At 39.8% G+C, this 18,468-nt stretch overlaps 1 protein-coding gene across 1 annotated transcript in view; it reads left to right on the top strand.

Annotated features, from left to right (window-relative positions):
* HSD17B12 (hydroxysteroid 17-beta dehydrogenase 12) overlaps positions 1–18,468 on the top strand; it is a 140,725-nt gene that overhangs the window by 112,608 nt on the left and 9,649 nt on the right. The window contains exons 5-7 of the mRNA XM_080643200.1: positions 1,995–2,059; positions 2,854–2,898; positions 11,848–11,882. Coding sequence (XP_080499326.1) covers positions 1,995–2,059; positions 2,854–2,898; positions 11,848–11,882 — 145 coding nt within the window. The remainder of the gene's footprint in view (positions 1–1,994; positions 2,060–2,853; positions 2,899–11,847; positions 11,883–18,468) is intronic.

Here is an 18,468-nt window from a genome sequence, read left to right as displayed (position 1 = left end):
GGGCATATGCCCTTGAATGGAATCGAACCTGGGACCCTTCAACCCGCAGGCCTATGCTCCATCCACTGAGCCAAACCGGCTAGGGCAAGGATTCTGTTATCTTAACCTGACTTTTTAAAGACTATTTTATGTGGAGCACTTTAATAGATATTTTGGGTGTTGCTGTTTCTCTTAGTCATGCTGTAAATAAGTTATTTATCCTTTCTAATTCCAACGATGGTTAAAGCAAAGTCCAGTGAGTATAAAGTCCCACCTTCAACTAGTTTGGGCTTAATTTTAACAGCTCTTTTATAGAATTGAATCCCAGAACCCCTGGTGGGTAGAGAACCTATTGAATAAAACAAAAATGGATTTGGACTTGCTGTTATTAATTATGTGTAGATACTATGCCTATTCAGATGGGCAAGAATCCTAATTAAATACAGTTTACATTGTCATTATCTTTTGCTTTCAGATTTTCAGACAGGTTTCAGCGATCTTGTTCAGGCCATGCTGACCAAATTGTGCAAGTAAAATCTTGAGACTCACAGCCTCAAGTGACTGGCTTACTGCTAAATATAGAACTCTTATTGAGTTCCTTTGAGCTACTAATTTTGTTAGTCTATTGAAAAAGTTACTATTACTACTATCAGGTTTATCAGGCACAATTCCTTATGAGCTTTAGCAGACCATCATAACTTCATTATCTTTTTGCTACTGAAACCTTTCTTTTAATACTTCACAGTTTTATTAAACATCAGTATCAGATTTCTATTTATTCTCCAATTATTACTGATATTTTTTTCTGAACTGAAGACTGGATGAAGGCATATGATGGCTTTAATGTAGTGGTTAAGGGCCTAGCCTCTGAAGTCAAATTTCCTGAGTTTGAATTCCTTCTCTCTGATCTTGGGTGAGTAATTTAACTGCTGTGAACTTCAGTTTTCTAATATGTATAAGGGAGGTAATGTAGTTGTTGTGATGATTAAATACAGATAGATAGATAGGTAGATAGATAGGTAGGTAGATAGATAGATAGATAGATAGATAGATAGATAATCCATTTCACTATGTATTTGGTTAAAATAAATTCTAAGATATTTTATTTGTATGATTCCTGCAAATATTCCTTATTCTAGGTTTGTCTTTGTCTTTCCAGGGCTAAGAAAACTAAAGGATATCTGAGTGTTAGTCATGTACCTAATTATATATGCTTATTCATAGCTTCTCACTTGTCTTGTAGCTCCAATCTTAGGTAGGTGGTTGAGGAGTAGGAATACAGGAAGACTAAGGCATGACTTCAAGGCCTATAGGCTAGTAGGCAAGGATGGTTTGCTGGAGATATTTGACCCACTCTCTTGGCCTCCACAGAGAAACCTTCTCTCACTTCCCAGATAAGCTCAGATGCTCCAGGCATAGACTCCTGTAACACTTTGTACTTTGTAATGAAATAATTGTTTTAATTCTTTTTTGTAGTGCCTTTCTCTTTCTACTCAATTGTATGCTCCATGATGCCAGAAACTGACTTTTCCTTCTGGTTTTGTTGGATGATTAAGTGAGCTCTCATTTCAGAGTTGAAGAAACAGATGCCTGTCATATGTGACTTATCCCAAGTCACACATTTTCTGAAATAGTTATAAGTGGAACTCAAGTTTCCAGTCTCCCTTACTACAGTACTCTCTGCTCTTTCTACTGTGAAAATTTAAGATCTAGAAAGGAGTTGAGCAATGTCTACAAATAACTTACAGAGGCAGAATAGACCTACTCCAAGGGGTTATGGAAATTGGAAGGTGAATATAAGTTCTTTTGTCAGGAGCTGAGTGTGGTAGGTACAAACAGGTTTAATGACAGAGGAGACTCTTGAACTGTACACACATGGATACATTTTTGGATAGAAAGTTGTGGAAAAGGTCACTCCAACCATAAATAGTATTATTGAAACATTTAATCCCAATATTTTAAAAAAATCTATAAAATATATATGTTAGCAGGCTAACAATCTTGTCTTATTTCAGTGAACAACGTGGGAATATCATATGAATATCCTGAATTCTTTTTGGAAATTCCTGACTTGGACAGTGTAAGTCTTTCTTTGTATATTATGGTAACAAAAGGAATGCATGCTGGTATTGGGAAGACAGTGTGGTAAAATGGCTCAGACTGTGAGCCCTGAAGTCCAGCTGCCTGAGGCTCTTCTACTTGTTACCTGAGTTACTCTGAGTGTGATCTCTACCATACTTAGTGTCCGGTCCCTCGCCATACTATAGACTTCATAAGGAGGATTGAATGAGAAAATATTTATAACCCCATTTGTACAGTCCCAGGGGTAAATAATAGCTTTGTTTTAAGTGTTAGGATTCCGAACACCAATTTAAAAATCATGAAGTTGTTAATAGACAACAATATACTAGTGATTCAGGTAGACTAGCTCTACCAAAATGAAAGCTGTGTCCTTGATACATGCATAATTCTTTAATAAAGACTAAAAGAGGGTATCATTGAAGGAATATGTAAAATTTAAAAAAAATTGTTGAAAACCTTAGTTTCAGTTATTTCTCCTTTTTGTATTAACAGAGAGGAAATTACAAATGGTTCATATTTACTTTAGATTAAGTTGTCTTTTTGCTTTCAGATTTGACTTGCACAGCTACCTTGGGTTTTGCAGATTAGCATGAATTGCTGCTTTTGGTAGAAAAGCACTATAACACTGAGAGTACGAGTAAAATAAAATCTCTCTCCATCCCAACTCCTGTCATTTCCCAAGACTTCTACTATACCCGGGGAAACTTTCACTGCATCTCCAGATCATTCATATCACATGTGTATTTTGTGGTCATTTCCATGATCTATATAAAATAATATGTTTTTTTGCAGACCATCAAGAAAATGATAAATGTTAACATTCTTTCTGTTTGTAAGGTAAGCAGCTTCTCACCCTTTTTGGTCTTTTTTGTTTAAGAACACTGAAATAATCAGCTTGTTCATTTCAGTCAACTCTTCTTTTGATGTAAGTATGTTTTCCAGATGAAAGTGGTCTATTTCCTTACGTCTTCAGGAAGTAGAAAGAACTGAATACCAAACTGGTGTCTGTATAATTTTGCTTTTTAGTAACGAGACATTAATTAAATGCCTCCATTATATGCGACCCTATGGTAGGCCCAGGGACCACACAATTTAACTTAGGCTGAAGATTGATTTTTACAAAGTTTTACAAAGTTTTCATCTACACGCGAGTCATCACTGGTAAATTGTTCCCCTTTTATATATTCTGTGATACATGTAAGTTGATGAGTTGGAAGTATGGGACAATAAAGAATGATTTTTCTTAGCCCCATGAAAAAAGGACTCTAGTTTCTAGTTGCTAGGCATGTGTTACAGCCTTGTCACTTGTATATGCTGACCAAAGACACCGTAGCTAATATATGCTAAAGTGAAGGCTAGCTAGCAAATCTAAAATCAATATTTAAAAAAATGAGTGTTAAAATTATGTATATATTTCATAATATATTGAAATGAGTTAATGATGAAAAATATGTTCAAATGTTTAAATTTTATTTTATAGAATTGATACTAGCTACAAATTAGTCTCCTGATAATTTTAATCTCTCTGTCAAATAAATGATACAAACTTTATACTAGACATGTTAGTATTTTCTCCTGCTTGTCAGAACTGAACTGAACTGGTGTATATACTTAAAGTATAAAACCCCGGCCTTCTCGGTCTCACAAAACATGCGTTTTTGGTTGGCAGTATACAGAACACTAATGATAAAAGGCCAAGGTCCTGACCTTGATCTGTGAGAACCAGTCAGCTTGCTGTGCTCCATGGCCACACACTGCATCCTTCAAGCAGCATCTGAGCACAGATGAGCCTGTGCAGTGGTGGTCACCTCATGTCCCTGCTTGAAGATGAGCAGTGCAGGGGGAAAATGTGGAGAGAGCAGCTCAAATCCAACAGCACTGTAGAGCACCTTTCAGTTTGTTCAAAATAATGATGAAATGAAAGTGAACCACCAGTCCTAATATCTTGACAAATTATAAAATGCTTCTCCCGCCTCTTCATTCTTCCTCTTCCACTTTCTCTTTTTACACTGGCAAATATGCTTGTTCCCATGAAATGAGTTAGTGGAGCCAATGCTAAATTATTAAACGTACCATATCCTATTATATTGTTGACTAGAGGCCTGGGTGCACGAAATACATGCACAGGTAGGGTCCCTAGGCCTGGCCAGCAATCAGGGCTGATTGGGGCCTTCTAGCTGCCAGCTGGAGCCTTCCTTTGTTTCGCACCACCCCCTGGTGGTCAGCACACATCATAGCGAGCGATGGAACTTCTGGCCTCTCGGTAGAATTCCTGAGGGGACGCTTTGCATATTAGCCTTTTATATATGTAGATGGGAAGGATCATAAGCAGAACTGGATAAATGCTTAACATTTTTGTATATTAACTCGTTTTTTTTGCAAATCAAATCTCACTTACGACACTCAGAGCATTTGCTATTTAAAACCCTTCTTCATTAAGCCAAATAATCATTCTTTATCTTTAGTGTAAGTATGAATTTTCCTGTACCTTAGTGATGCGCACTTTATTGGAAAAACCATTTAAAACTCTTGATTTAGTTGTCATGGAGTTAATGACATCTGGAGCACAGCCCCTTTTTATTGTACTGTCGGCGGGGGTCCGTGCAGTTACCATCCCTGCAGCACAGTTGGGTAGTTCAGGTATGAAAGGTTTGGCTCACAGCGGGAGGCGAGTGGTGTGGGGCAGCTAACCTGAAGGCCAGAAAAGTAAGTTAAGACATGATTATGCAGCAAAGCTGAGTGCTGTGCTCAAAACGATGGAGAGCCACAGGAAGCTGAAAAGTAGAAATAGGTGTGATCTGATCTACATTTCAGAAAGACAGGTCTAGTGGCAGGAGGGACATGGCAATATGTATGTAACGGTATATGTGTTTGTCTTGCTTATACTGAGAAAAGGGCATTGGCCTTGATGAAGTTTGGTGTGTGGCCTCCCGGATTCAGTGCTCTTTCATGCTGCTGTTATCTGTCCTGTGGTATATTTTGATGAATTGTGCCTATTGTCCTTTTGTTGACTGTGTTATGTTGCCAGGGCCAGGGCTGCATTTTCAGTAGGAATGGTTGTTTGGAGCCCTGGGGTAACTTAAAACAAGATGAGAATTGGTCTGGCTCTAGAATCTTACAAGGTTTTATGGTGGCTGGACATCAGGGGAACTAGGGCATGGAAGTCTGCAGCCTAAAGCCACAATAAATACATCAAAAAGGTTTATATAAGAAAGAGAAAAACCTCTTCTCACCACCAGTGTTGGTCAAAGTATTATCTCCTTACCAAACCATGATAGGGGTTGACTGGCTGCAAAGCATGCTGGGAATTTGGAGATGTTTGCTGGTTGGGCCGCAGCATCTCTTAAGTTCGGTGCTGTGCATTGAATGACCTGGCTTTACACCTTCAGGTCCAGGATTATTGCTTGGTCCATGTGCTCCTATCCTATATGAGTAGGTCAGATCATTGTAAAAATCACTTAAGTGTCATATTCCAGCAGAAGAATAATAAAAATGAAATATCCTGACCAAAGGAATTAGAGGTCGTCACCAGCCGAAGTAGTGGTGAGTGGTACAGAAGAATACTGGGAGAGAAATGCCAGCTGAATGCTTTTGCCAATAGATCCTTGATGTTGAATCGTAGAGCCCAGTTTAGTCCCCTCTCCCCAGCCATCAAGCCCTCCAGTTCACTTTTCATCTTACTCAATAGTTTAGGTTTGTTCCTTTTTTTCTCTCTCAGTGACTTACTTAACTGGGCTTTCTCTTTACCAGGCATGATACTGTTAGTTGAAGCAACCTAAGGGATGTTTAGAAGCTTTGTTGCTTGCTTTCCAATTTTGCTTTCAAATCTTTCAGGGTTAAACCTCAGTCTTGTTCTTTTTCCTTCAGAGCAGGTAAATGCCAAGGTAAGAAGAGCCAGGGGTATGGAAATTCTATATAGGTGGCCAATATGACAGATAGATTAGCCTTAACCTGGAAGAGAGCCCTACTAGCTGGGGATTTTTCCTTGTGATTTCAGATGGTCTGTGACTAAAATCCTATATAATAAAAGCCTAATATGCTAAGTGTCTGGTCAGCCGTTCAACCAATCAAAGCATAATATGCTAATGATATGCTAAGGTTGCTCAAACACTCGCTATGCCATGCACTGACCATCAGGGGGCAGATGCTCCAACTGGTAGGTTAGCTTGCTGCTGGGGGCTGGCCGATGGGGACTGAACGAGATGGGCCGGACACGCCTTGGAGCCCTCCCGCATCCCTCCCCAGCTGGCCAACCTCCCGCGTCCCTCCCCTGCCCCATCGTGTACCATTGGGGTCCCTTGGCCTGGCCTGTGCCCTCTCACAGTCTGGGACCCCTCGGGGGATGTCAGAGAGCCGGTTTCAGCGTGATCCTGCAGGCCAGGCCAAGGGACCCCTCTGGTGCATGAATTCGTGCACCGGGCCTCTAGTCTAAGATAATGACCTTCAGAGCAGAAATGGTGGAGTTTAGAGGTCATTAAACCTCCAGATATTGAACCACACTCTTCTAAAATAGTTCTGGTTTCATGCCTGGAGGGCTTTACATCTCAAAGCACAGAGATTTTGCAAATGAAATTGTTGTGCTGCTATTGATTATTAGAGGAATCGTGAAAAAGGAATAAGTGCCACAATTCCAGAGGCAGGCAAATACACATCCAGTTTCAACAGGTAGGATAATGAGCTTCACACCAATCCAAGGACAAGTTCTAAAATAGATCTTGTGTTGCTTGTTTCTGATTTGAGATCACTTGTTTTAGCATTTACCATAATTGGAGTTGCCATCCTTCCTCTGGCTTGTTTTTTATTTCTTTAATAAGTTTTAGGATCTCAAGATACCATAGACTCTTTATCCCTTTTCAGATGGACACTGCCCAAACTAGCTCCCCAAGGGTGGGAAAATTATTCCTTCTGATGGTACTGGACCCAGAAACTGCTACTGGCTTGGTGAATAAGGTGGATCACAGGGAATGGCCCTGCCTAGACCTGAATCCCTTAGGAAATTTCTATCTTACCTTTCTTAGAGCAAAGAAGGAAGTAGGTGAGGGTGTGACCCAAGGTAAAGTTTATCAATAACCTCCACTTCGAGTGAAGTACCACTGCATTTGGTTTGCTTTATTTGAGGATGAGGAGGAAGAGTGTTAAGCAGGGGCTCATAATGTAGTTCTTCCTTCATCAGCTATTCAACCAGAGTGGGAACTTGAAACTATGTTTTATTAGGAATGGTTGGAAGAACTAGAGATGTTCAGGGTGAAGAAAGGAAACATGCATATCTCTCTCTCTCTCTCTCTTTCTCTCTCTCTCTCTCTCTCTCTCTCTCTCTCTCTCTCTCTCGGTGAAGAAAGGAAACATGCATCTCTCTCTCTCTCTCTCTCTCTCTCTCTCTCTCTCTCTCTCTCTCTCACACACACACACACACACACACACACACACACACACACCATCAAGGCCAGTTCTACCTCCTATTTTGCAAATCCACTTTTCATCCCGAGTGATACTTTCCAGATTCCAAGCCGTGAAATTTCTCAGCTGGAATTACTGGAATAGCCTTGTCTTCTTCTAGTCTCCATATTCTAGGCAAAGTGTTATTTACATCGGATTGTATTGCACCCCTGTTAAATCCTTCAGCAGCTTCTCCTTTTCCTCAAGTCCATAATCTTGAATGTGACCTACAGAGAGGGAAGGACTCACCTGACTTGGTCCCTGCTCACCTCCCCAGTTTCCCTTCAGATCTCTCCCCTCCAACTGTGCTCAGGTCAAAGCACCTTCATTCAGGCCTTTGAACCAAATGTTCCCTCAGGCTGGTCTCTCTCTATGGAAGTCTCCCTTGTCTCAGACTTCACTAATTCTACTCAGCCTTTAGTTCTCAAAGTTTATGCACTTGGAGGTGGGGCTGAGGTAGGGAGCCTTCCTGATCCCTCCAGAAGAGACAAGCTCTCTCAGGCAGTTTCAGCGCACACTGCCTGTCTTCCCTTTGCTCAGCTTTTCACTTTTGGTTGAGTGTCTCCCTACAGATTGTGAACAGCATGAGGACTGGTACCATGTTCTTTTTGTTTCTTTCCATTTCTGAGCCCCAAGCCTCAAATGTGGTGGGCATAAAATGAATGCTTTTTGAATTAAAATAAAAGAATGAATGAAAAAACTGAAAATTCTAATTCTTTGGGAATAAGGATCACACTTACTGTATGGGGCCCTAGAAGGGTGAACTTGGGTCAGTTGTTGATATTTACACTGAAGTAAATTGTAAGAACTTCCTAATCTTTGAATCTGCCAGAAGGGGAATGGGCAGAAGGTAAGTTCCTTTTCTGATTCTAGGTCAGAGGTTGCAAACCAATAATCTGTGGGCTGAATGTGCCCTACCAACATACTTCAGTTGGCTTAAGCAGTGTTTTCAAAACTGGGACATTTCATACCCAAACTTCTAGCTTCTCTTGGGAAAAATCTGAAAATCAGGAAACACCGAGCTGAACTGCTGAGTGGCAACAAATGATTAGAGCTGAGTGGCAACAAGTGATTAAGCTGAGTAGCAGCTAATTATGCTAAATAGTTAGGCTTGCAATCTCCAGATTTCCACAGTCCCCACTAGTCTCTATTGTCTGATTTGCTGTACTAGGGTATGTTATGTACCTGGCCCTTTTAGGCATTTGGGTTTGCATTCCCCTGTTCAGGGAATTCCAGACATTCAGTCTATTCAAACTGCAGAACTGTTTAGTGATGTTGAGAGATTAGAATGGCTTTGACTAAAGAAATCTCTTCCAACTCTCTGATCATCAGAAATTAAAGCACTTGGAGTATGAGGCCGTTTGCATGCTTTTGAAAAGCTAACTTTTTCTTTCTGATACCGCTATGTACTTGTGGTATGTTACTCAGCCGGAAGTAGGTAATGCTATGCCCTGTCTGTTGGTGATAAATGTTTGGATTGGTGTGTGTGGGGGGGGTGGGGGGGGGCGGGCAGATGGATGAAAAGCACAGGTGAAGCATTTGTTTCCTTTTTCTTACATGGATTTGCCTCGGGCTGTAACATGGTACCAGTAGGGGGAGCCCTCTATTAATTTGGAAATCAGTGAGAAGAAGCTGTTGAGCAGTCTAATTGTATTTAATTTAGGGATTATGCTAAGAATTTATCCCCCACCCTGCCCCAAGAATTCAAGTTAACAACATTAGGAAATTAATAAATTACAGGAAGGTGAGTATGGCTTTCACCAGTGAACCCCACCCAGGGCTTTTCTAGATGAAGACATTACAAGTTAATACCGAGAGTCCTTTAGTGCATTTGAAAGCAGCTATCATTATGCTCCTCCAATTTTCTCTATGACTGGGGACATTTAGCCATGGGGTCTCATAGTAATGGGCTGTTCCAAACATAACTACAAAATGTTGGGTTTGCCAAATTGAATGACAACCACTGTTTCAGTAGTTTTCATCTTTAAAAAACACACACACAACGGAGTAGTTGTTGGTTGGTTCTAAGGTTCTTTCTAGCTCAAAGTAAAGCTAGTAAAGGAGAAGTTTCTTACATGTGGGCGAAAATGTAAAGATCTCTTTGAGAACTTTAGGGATTCTTTTCTCCTAAAATCTGTCACTTTTTAAGAAGTCAGCTTATTTGGGGAAAATTTAAGTGATGGAAACTCTTAGCATATTATAGTATGCTAAATTTAGGAAAAAAACAGTCTATGATGATATATGTGTTCTTTTTATTTTAAATTTTTGACAGTTTATAAGTTACGGCTTTAGATTCATTAATAATTGACACACAGCCCTCTGTTTTGGAAAGCTCTTTTACTTTCGTTAAATTATTTTAGTATATATCAAACCATAATTTATTACAAAATGTTTGGTTTTTATGGTGTTGGGTTGAATTTCAGGTTCAGTCATGCGGGGCGGGGGGAAATGGCAAGGAAGACTATTACCTTCCACAAAGACTTAAACATTAATAAAGGAGAAAATCAAATAGTATGTAGAGATCTCAGAGCACTCTCTAAACTTTACCTAATTAAGCTTTCATCCCCTGCACAGTAAATATTCAGTTAGCCATACAGGTTAAATTGTAAGGGTTTCTAATTAAGTTGTATTCTTGGTAACACAGAGCTCAAATTATACAGTTTGCCAAAGGAAATGTGTGCTATCTTATTCTAATATGACTTCCAATGGAGTTACCATCTAATTTCTCCAAAACAGGCATTGTGCAACAGTTTTGCTGCTTTATGTAATTCTTTTCACTGTTATGCTATGGTTTTTAAAATTATTGTTAATGATACCAATTGAGAACTTGCTTAAAGCATTTGTATGATTTTTCTTCTACTTTGTGTGGGTTCATTTTTCAGTTGCTTGAATTCAGATCCTGTTTACTCCCAGAGTAAGCAGATTACTCTGGGGTAGAGGGCAGGGCAAAAGTGAACAAAGTGGCTACTAGTATTTGTGGTGTCCTAATTATTGTGTGAATAGCCTGGATTCTAAGACAAGTTGTTATACTCTATTTCTTATCCTATATAACAAAAGGCTAATATGCAAATCGACCGAACGGTGGAAGGACCGAATGCTGTGGTGCACACTAACCACCAGGGGGCAGACTCTCAATGCAGGAGCTGCCTCCTGGTGATCAGTGCGCTCCCACAGCGGGAGCACCGCTCAGCCAGAAGCTGGGCTCATGGCTGGTGAGCACAGCGGTGGTGGCTGGTGGCGGGAGCCTCTCTCTCCTCCACAGCAGCGCTAAGGACCCCCTCATACCCCACCCCCCCAGGGATGTCCATCTGCCGGTCTGTGCCCTCTTGCTCGGACCCTCCCCCTCCCCCCCCCCCCCCCAGTACATGAATGTCTTGTACCGGGCCTCTAGTTTACATATAATGGTGATATAGGTGATAATACATGTCTTCTTATTTTACTAAATTATCTTGAATTTTAATGTTTTCATTATGAATTTGGTTGTCTTTCTGAGATTTATGAAATAGTGTTTCCTTTGTACTGCTCTCTACCAAAAATGACCAAGTGCTAGAGGTTACATAATACAAATATAATTTGCTTGCAAAAATTGGTGATATCTAGGAGTCAAGAATTCATGTTTTAACCTCAGAACTTTATTATGTGGCCTTGACTAAGCCAGTGAATATCTTAACTTTCCTTAGTTAATCATGGCTTACTAAATAAAACAGAGTTTACAAATGGTCTCTGTCATCATCTTCTGTGTATGTAGTAAACAATTATGAAGTCCTTTAATAATGCAAGTATTGTTTTTCCATTATTGGTTACTTGAGATCACAAATTAACCTCAACTTTCTCTAAGGATGAGTTTCAATCACAGCTGACTAGAGCAACAAGAGAAATGAATGCGAAGAAATCCTTATTATTTGCCAACATGCCACTCTATGGCCTTCTTCTAAAGGCTTTTTTGATAGGGAAAGATCATTTGAGCCTTTGAGATTAGAAAGCTTAAGCAATCTTGTAGGCACATTATTTCTTGTGATAACCCTTGTCCTTTCCTGAGAATGCATTTTGAGATACTTAGATTTCACTGTAAATCTTTAATTATTTGAAGATCTCTGTGCCAGTATTAACATATCAGGCAAGAATAATTTTAGCCAAGTTCACTAAAAGTATTCCCAATGTTCTCTCCAGTAATTTCATCTGATTCCTTTTCTTGGCACATATTACATAGACTCTATAAAATAGAGGTGCTGTCTGTGGAGATGGTGAGCGGCTTTGTGATTCCCTTCTTGTTTGTGTGGGTGGGTTCTTTTCACTTTTTCTCTGCTGCATCCCCAGCTGTCACAAATGTTTTGTTTTTCTCTTTTGCAGATGACACGCTTAGTGCTGCCTGGCATGGTAGAAAGGTGAGTCACGAGCTCACGCTCCAAACTGGAGAGACACAGCTCATGGTTATTTATAGGGAGAATCCTTTCTTTGAAAAATTCACTAAAGTGACTAATGAACCTCTCCTCCATGTCTTAGTGACAGTAATGAGTCACAGGGCAAAGTGTGAGTCATCTGGTGGGGGAGGCTTTTTCCACTCGATTCCCCTTTTCATTCCCCTCTCCAGGGTTGCAGTGATTCCTTTAGATCTGGATAAAAAGTCTGCCTGAGTCACCAACACTAACTCAATTGCCTGCTGTTCTGAGGGGGTGGATAGAGTTCCTGGGATATCCCGGGGAATCCCTTCTCAGAGCTGTGCGCTCTCAGAGCCCAAACCAGTGGAGTTTCCTGAAGGAAGGCCCCATCCTCTGGTTTTCCAGGTCTTCCTGGGAGCATGGGTGTATGAGGAACTTGGGCTATGAAGTGATTATAAGATGTCAGCCCCATCCTTGGAGGAAAAAGACTATGTCCACTAGCCTCATTGTTCCACTTTAGATTGAGTTCCACTAGAACATGCTGGATGTCTTCATTTTTACTGAGAAATGTGTTGTTGAGTTCTTACATTTGAAATAGCATGAAGTGTCAAATTGTGATTAAACTGTTCTTCCCTTGGAAAAGCCTGAAGGATGGCTTAGACCTTCAAAGAAAACTCGTTGAAAAGAGCTGGGCTTGCATCTTGAGCTAGCTTGCTCCTTTGCTAAATTTAGGGCTTCACAGTCATCCTTCCTCTGCAAAATAGCTTTGAGTTTAAAAGACCCTCCAAAGGAATCACAGCTTTGAAAAGGGAAGACCTCGGACCCTACCTCTGTGAAGAAACCTCTGCAACCAGCTTCAGGCAGGGATTACAGCTAATGTTTATTGAGTACATATTATGTGCCAGGTGTTGTACCAAGAGCATGCTATATGTTAACTCATTTAACCTTGATAGCCTCCCACCATTGCACAGATGAGGAAACTGAGGTTAGGAATCCATTTTGTTTGGCATCTGTAGAGACTGGTTGAGAAACTGCTTCTAGTTTCTTTCTTCTAAGGCTCTTTGTTTGTAATTCCATTTTATATGTAGTTTTGTATATTTTAATAGCTTGTTTTTAGTCAAATTTCCCTTTAAAATCTTCAAGCTGCTTATTGTTGGTTGACCATGGGAGTGTGTCCCCCTGATGGTCAGATATGGAAGGGACAGTAGTCAAACTACACGAGAACCCTAAAAATCGGCAGAGAGTTAGGGCAGACAGAATAGAACTTGGGAGGAATGAAATTTGGGCCATCATCTTAGTTTTACTTTGGCAGCTGCAAGTGATATGATATTAATTCAGAATAGGAAGTCCATCCATTAAAAAAGAAAGACTCAGATACTTATAAATCACAGAGGGTATCGTAAAAGGCATTTTTAGTGTGTTGGTGAAAAACTAAATAAAAAAAACATTGTGATATCTTTGCAGATCATAAAATATTAGATTCAAAGAGTCATAGAATTTCAGTACTTTAAGTTAAATGAGTGCTATGAAGCTACATATTTAGTAACTGCACTAGGCCCTAGGAACTTCACTCCTACCTCTGTAGACCTCAGAGTCATATCACAGTTATAGTTGGAGCATTAGATAAAAACAAAGGATGCAAAGAAAAGGATCCATCCATTCAACAGGCAGTCATTAAGTAAATTTTATCATGGAGTACACAGAAGATTCATTGGATCCTTGCCTTCAAGAAATCAAGTTGATTTTATTTTATTTTATTTTTTTCAAGTTGATTTTAAATTGAGGTTGAGAAATGATCTGGCGAAAGCCATCATAGGCTGGACTGAAACTGACATCATGGGGTGATTGTGGCACTTGTTAAGAACTAATGAGAAATGTGAGTGGATTTTATGAAACAGTTCTTTTGGTTAGGGGGAAGTAACAGCTATATTCACTTGAGTTAAAAGAGTTTCTAGTTGAATTAGTCAAGGTAGGCTAACTACTATAACAGACCACCCCCAAATCTCAGTGGTTTAACACCATAATAGTTGATTTTTTCCCTTGTAGCACAGCCAATATGAATCAGTGGTCAGGGCTCTGCTCTCCCTAGTTACTAAGGGTCTCAGGCTCCTTCCATCTAGGGCCTCCCCTCTTCTTCCCTTGGGCCTTTCAGTTCTCTGCTGAGTAGTCTGGATCCAGCTAACAGATGAGGTGAGAGAATAAAAATGGTTTTATGGAGGTTTCATGGGCCAGGCCTGGAAGTGCTGTAATCAGCTCTGCCCACATTCCATTGTCCAGAACTCAGTCAGAGGCTGTGTGCCAAAGAAGAAAGAAAAACTCCAATTTACCAGCTCATCTGATAAGCCTTATACATTATAAGTGATTATATTATAGCCTGCACTTTACACTGTCCCAAATGGCATATTTCCTATGCTTGGTTACCATCGGATTCGTATCTACATTGAGTAAAAGCAGAGTCCTGTATAAAGATTCTTTGTTGTTGGTTTTCCCCGCTTGCACTGATTCTGTCTCTGATGTATGACATTTTCCAAACCCTCTAGAACTATAGCCGAAGGCCAACTGACCATCACTAAACAAATATCTGCAATCAAACTAAGGTATTATATTACCAGAGAGGTAGAAAGTGCATAATTGCATTATAGAGGAAATTTGCTCTTTCCACTTCCCTGGAATTATAAACATCGTGTACAGCTGGAGCCAGGAGGTGGTTGCCATAACAACCATGGAAAAGCTAAAAATAGCTTCTTTCATACTGTATTGCTTAAGGTGGAATTATGACATGTTATGGTGTTTTAGGACAGGCAGTTCTCTTTTGTGTGGTAAGTGTTTGCAAACTTTCTTCAACAAAGCAATATTTGTACAATGCTCTTAGATTGCTAGTTCTAATTATCTACCTGACCCCCATGTTCCAGGATTCTCTTCTGACCTAGAACTGTTTTGATACGTTTCTCGGTCTTCTTGAGAGTCTGTTTAGAGAACTGTCTGTACCAAGTTCAGTGTTATGTTCAAGCTTAGAAATGAAAGCAGTGACCCTCCAAGAGCACACTTAGAAATGGGAATATGAATAATTGTGATAGTCTTTTTTACACAGTATCCCTTGACTGCCATCAAACTCTACGTGCAGTGAGCCGTCCACATTAGGGTTGACCATGCTCCATTTCTTCACAGCAGCAATTACGTCCCCACCTCTCTCTCCTCACCTGCAGTGTGGGGCAGTGGGGAGGTTCCTGAGGAAGGCAGAAATTGGTGACTTACTTCAGAGGGGACCTATCACTTCCTCTGTGACAATAGTGTTTTCCTAGAGCTATGGACAAGGTTACTACAACAGACTGATGGAATAGTGGGGCATGTGTAGAAGAATAAAGGATTGGCATTTTTTAAATCTAGGTGACAATGGAGGAGTGTTGTGATTGGGAATTCTATCCATAGGAAGCTATGAATGCACGATGTTGAGTTTTATAGGGTTGGGTGAGTTGAACATTTCACTTGTGAGAAGGGCTAGTAATTGAAGAGAACATGTTTATGGGAAAAGGTGCTTCTTTATCAGCAATGGTGTTCTCTGCTGTGTCTGCGGTGCTTTAGTTCTAGTAGAGCCTCAGTGACTTGCACCACTGAGACACCATCATGTGGCTATTAGCAAGTAAGAAGCGAGATGGATTAAGGATATTGTATCAGAAAATATTACCTGACTTGTTTATTTGAATTATTTGTCATAACAAACTGGAAATGCGCTGAAGCAATGTGAGTCTTCATTATGAACTTCAGCAAATATTCTTAATGTACCTTCCGATCCATCTTAGAATTGTTCCCCAAGTTCCCGGAAAATGAGAGATTAACCAGGGCTTGGTTTTATGTTTGTTTCTGTGTGCTATTAAATGCAGCCCATTTTGTCCTTCTGCTTGATATAACAGAGTTGTCATGAGTCTGGCTGTGCCATGGAAACTGACTTGACGTCACTAATTCTGCTTAGAGGATTAGAGCTCAACAAAGTAGTTGATTTTAAAGACCAGTCCTCCGTGCCTTGCACTCCCAAATGTTCATCCCCCATCTCTGCATAAAGAACAGATCCTGTATACAGTACAAGGGTTAAGGCAGCTAGACCAGTGTGTTATTTATGATTCAGACAAAACTAAGGTGAATATGATTATCTTTTGAGAGAAAGAGAGGGGATTTTGTACTGTCTTGTGTGTGTGTGTGTGTGGGAGGAAGGCTCTTGCTAGACAAACAAATCCTTGTGCTTCTTGGTAGCACAGAGTTTTTGTAGAAGGGGTGTTTTCCCTGCTGCCATTTTTGTAGGGTTATAAATGCTTTCCTTTTGTAAATGCACTTAGGTCTAGTGCATTCTCGCTTTATATTTGCTTGGTCTTAGGCTTGTCTTGATGACTTTTAGAGTGCAAATATTGTGTTGTGAATGAAGTACCCTCAAATTCTGACTTTTCACTAATTCAAACTAACTCTGCCTCTTGGAAATTTTAATTAGGGTGGAATATTTGAGAAACCAAAATCTCAGTTGACTCAAGGAGTAAACAGTTAAAGAAGCGTGAGTGCATGATTGTGACCTGTTTGATTATTGGTCTATTGTATTTGAAAACAGGAAAGAAGTTTTTGTTATCATTAAGTGAATTTTCCTATACTGAAATCATTGCTTTGGTGAATGAAGTTTTAATAGGCCATTCTAGTGAGAACTTATCGCTCTTGTAGCTTCCACTTCTTTGGGATCTGCTCTGAGCTTAAAGGTGGCACCTTCCAATATATCATAAATATACATGTTCTCTCTTTTTTTTACAGATGTATTGAGATACATTTCACATACCATAAAATTCACTCATTTATAAAATGTATAATTTGGTGGTTTCTAGTATATTCACAAAGCTATGAGGCCATCACTGCAACATAGTTTCAGAATATTTCAACACTGTCAAAAGATAAAGATATTTTAAGCATCATAAATTGATGCTATATTAAACATCTCCTTGCCCTAATCGGTTTGGCTCAATGGATAGAGCGTCGGCCTGTGGACTGAAAGGTCCCAGGTTCAATTCCAGTCAAGGGCATGTACCTTGGTTGCGGGCACATCCCCAGTAGGTAGTGTGCAGGAGGCAGCTGATCGATGTTTCTCTCTCATCGATGTTTCTAACTCTCTATTCCTCTCTCTTCCTCTCTGTAAAAAAATCAATAAAATATATTTTAAAAAAAACACAAAACATCTCCAGTAGTAGAAGTGGTTTTTAGTCTATGTTGATCAAAGGAAATTCTCATAAATATAGATAAAATGAAATTACTAGATAGTCATTGCTAATTCACGGGTTTTTATTTTTTAGTGATTGGCTTCAAACTCCCGCTACCTTAAAATTTAAAAGAAAAGGCTTTTCTGTCTCTGTCAGAGACACAAGCAAAAAATACTTAAGTGCAAATATCTAAGTGCAAATAAGTCAATAATACTGTAATAACTATGTATGGTGCCACGTGGGTACTGGAAATATTGAGGGGACCACTTTGTAAAGTTTATGATTATCTAATTACTATGCTATCCACCTGAAACTAATATAAAATAATATTGAATTTTTAAAAAATACAAAAATTATATAATTAAAACATTGACTAAAGTCCAACTTTCTTCAAAACTCCAATATGACATTTTCAAATTTGAGATTTGATTTCTGTGACCAAAATGTTCTTGGATTTCACCATTTAGGTAAGTTCGGATTACAGATAAGGACTTCAGTTAAAAAACAAACTTGTTTCCAATGACCCGTTAAGCTGAGGATCCAGACTCGATTTGACGGTTGATGTGGCATCTTGCCCAGAGGCTGGCAGATGGACTAGGTCAGTGGTCGGCAAACTCATTAGTCAACAGAGCCAAATATCAACAATACAACGATTGAAATTTCTCTTGAGAGCCAAATTTTTTAAACTTAAACTTCTTCTAATGCCACTTCTTCAAAATAGACTCGCCCAGGCCGTGGTATTTTGTGGAAGAGCCACACTCAAGGGGCCAAAGAGCCGCATGTGGCTCGCGAGCTGCAGTTTGCCGACCACTGGACTAGGTGACCTTTTGGGATTATTTCCTTTCAGATTTATGTCTAATATAATGCCATGTAATCATGTTTCTCTTATTTTGCATTAAAAAGGCCTATCTAGTCCCTTCTTTTAATATTGAAAAAAAAATAGTCTGGCCGGTGTGGTTCAGTGGTTGAGCATCGACCTATGAACCAGGAGGTCAGGGTTCAATTTCCAATCAGGGCACAATGCTTGGGTTTCGGGCTTGACCCCAAGTAGAGGACATGCATGAGGCAGACAATCAATTATTCTCTCTCATCATTGATGTTTCTCTCTCTTTGTCCTCCCATACTCTCTGAAATCAATAAAAATGTAAGAAAAAATAGGCTTTGGGGGAAGTAAATTCAGCCAAAGAATAATGAGAAACTGGGTTGAAGGAAAGGAACGTGATCTAGAGGACAGGTGATGGGTGAGGTCAGGTTGCCATAGCTAAAGAAGGGGCCCAACCCCAATGAGAAGAATGGATTTGAGGGGGGAAGAGTTGGTTGTTAAGTCTAAAATTCCCTAAACCCTCATTCCACACTTTATTTAA

Source organism: Plecotus auritus (genome assembly GCF_963455305.1).
Source record: "Plecotus auritus genome assembly, chromosome: 9".
Lineage (NCBI taxonomy): Eukaryota > Metazoa > Chordata > Mammalia > Chiroptera > Vespertilionidae > Plecotus > Plecotus auritus.
The sequence above is the reverse complement of the archived record's forward strand: the minus strand, read 5'-3'. Positions and strand labels throughout refer to the sequence as shown.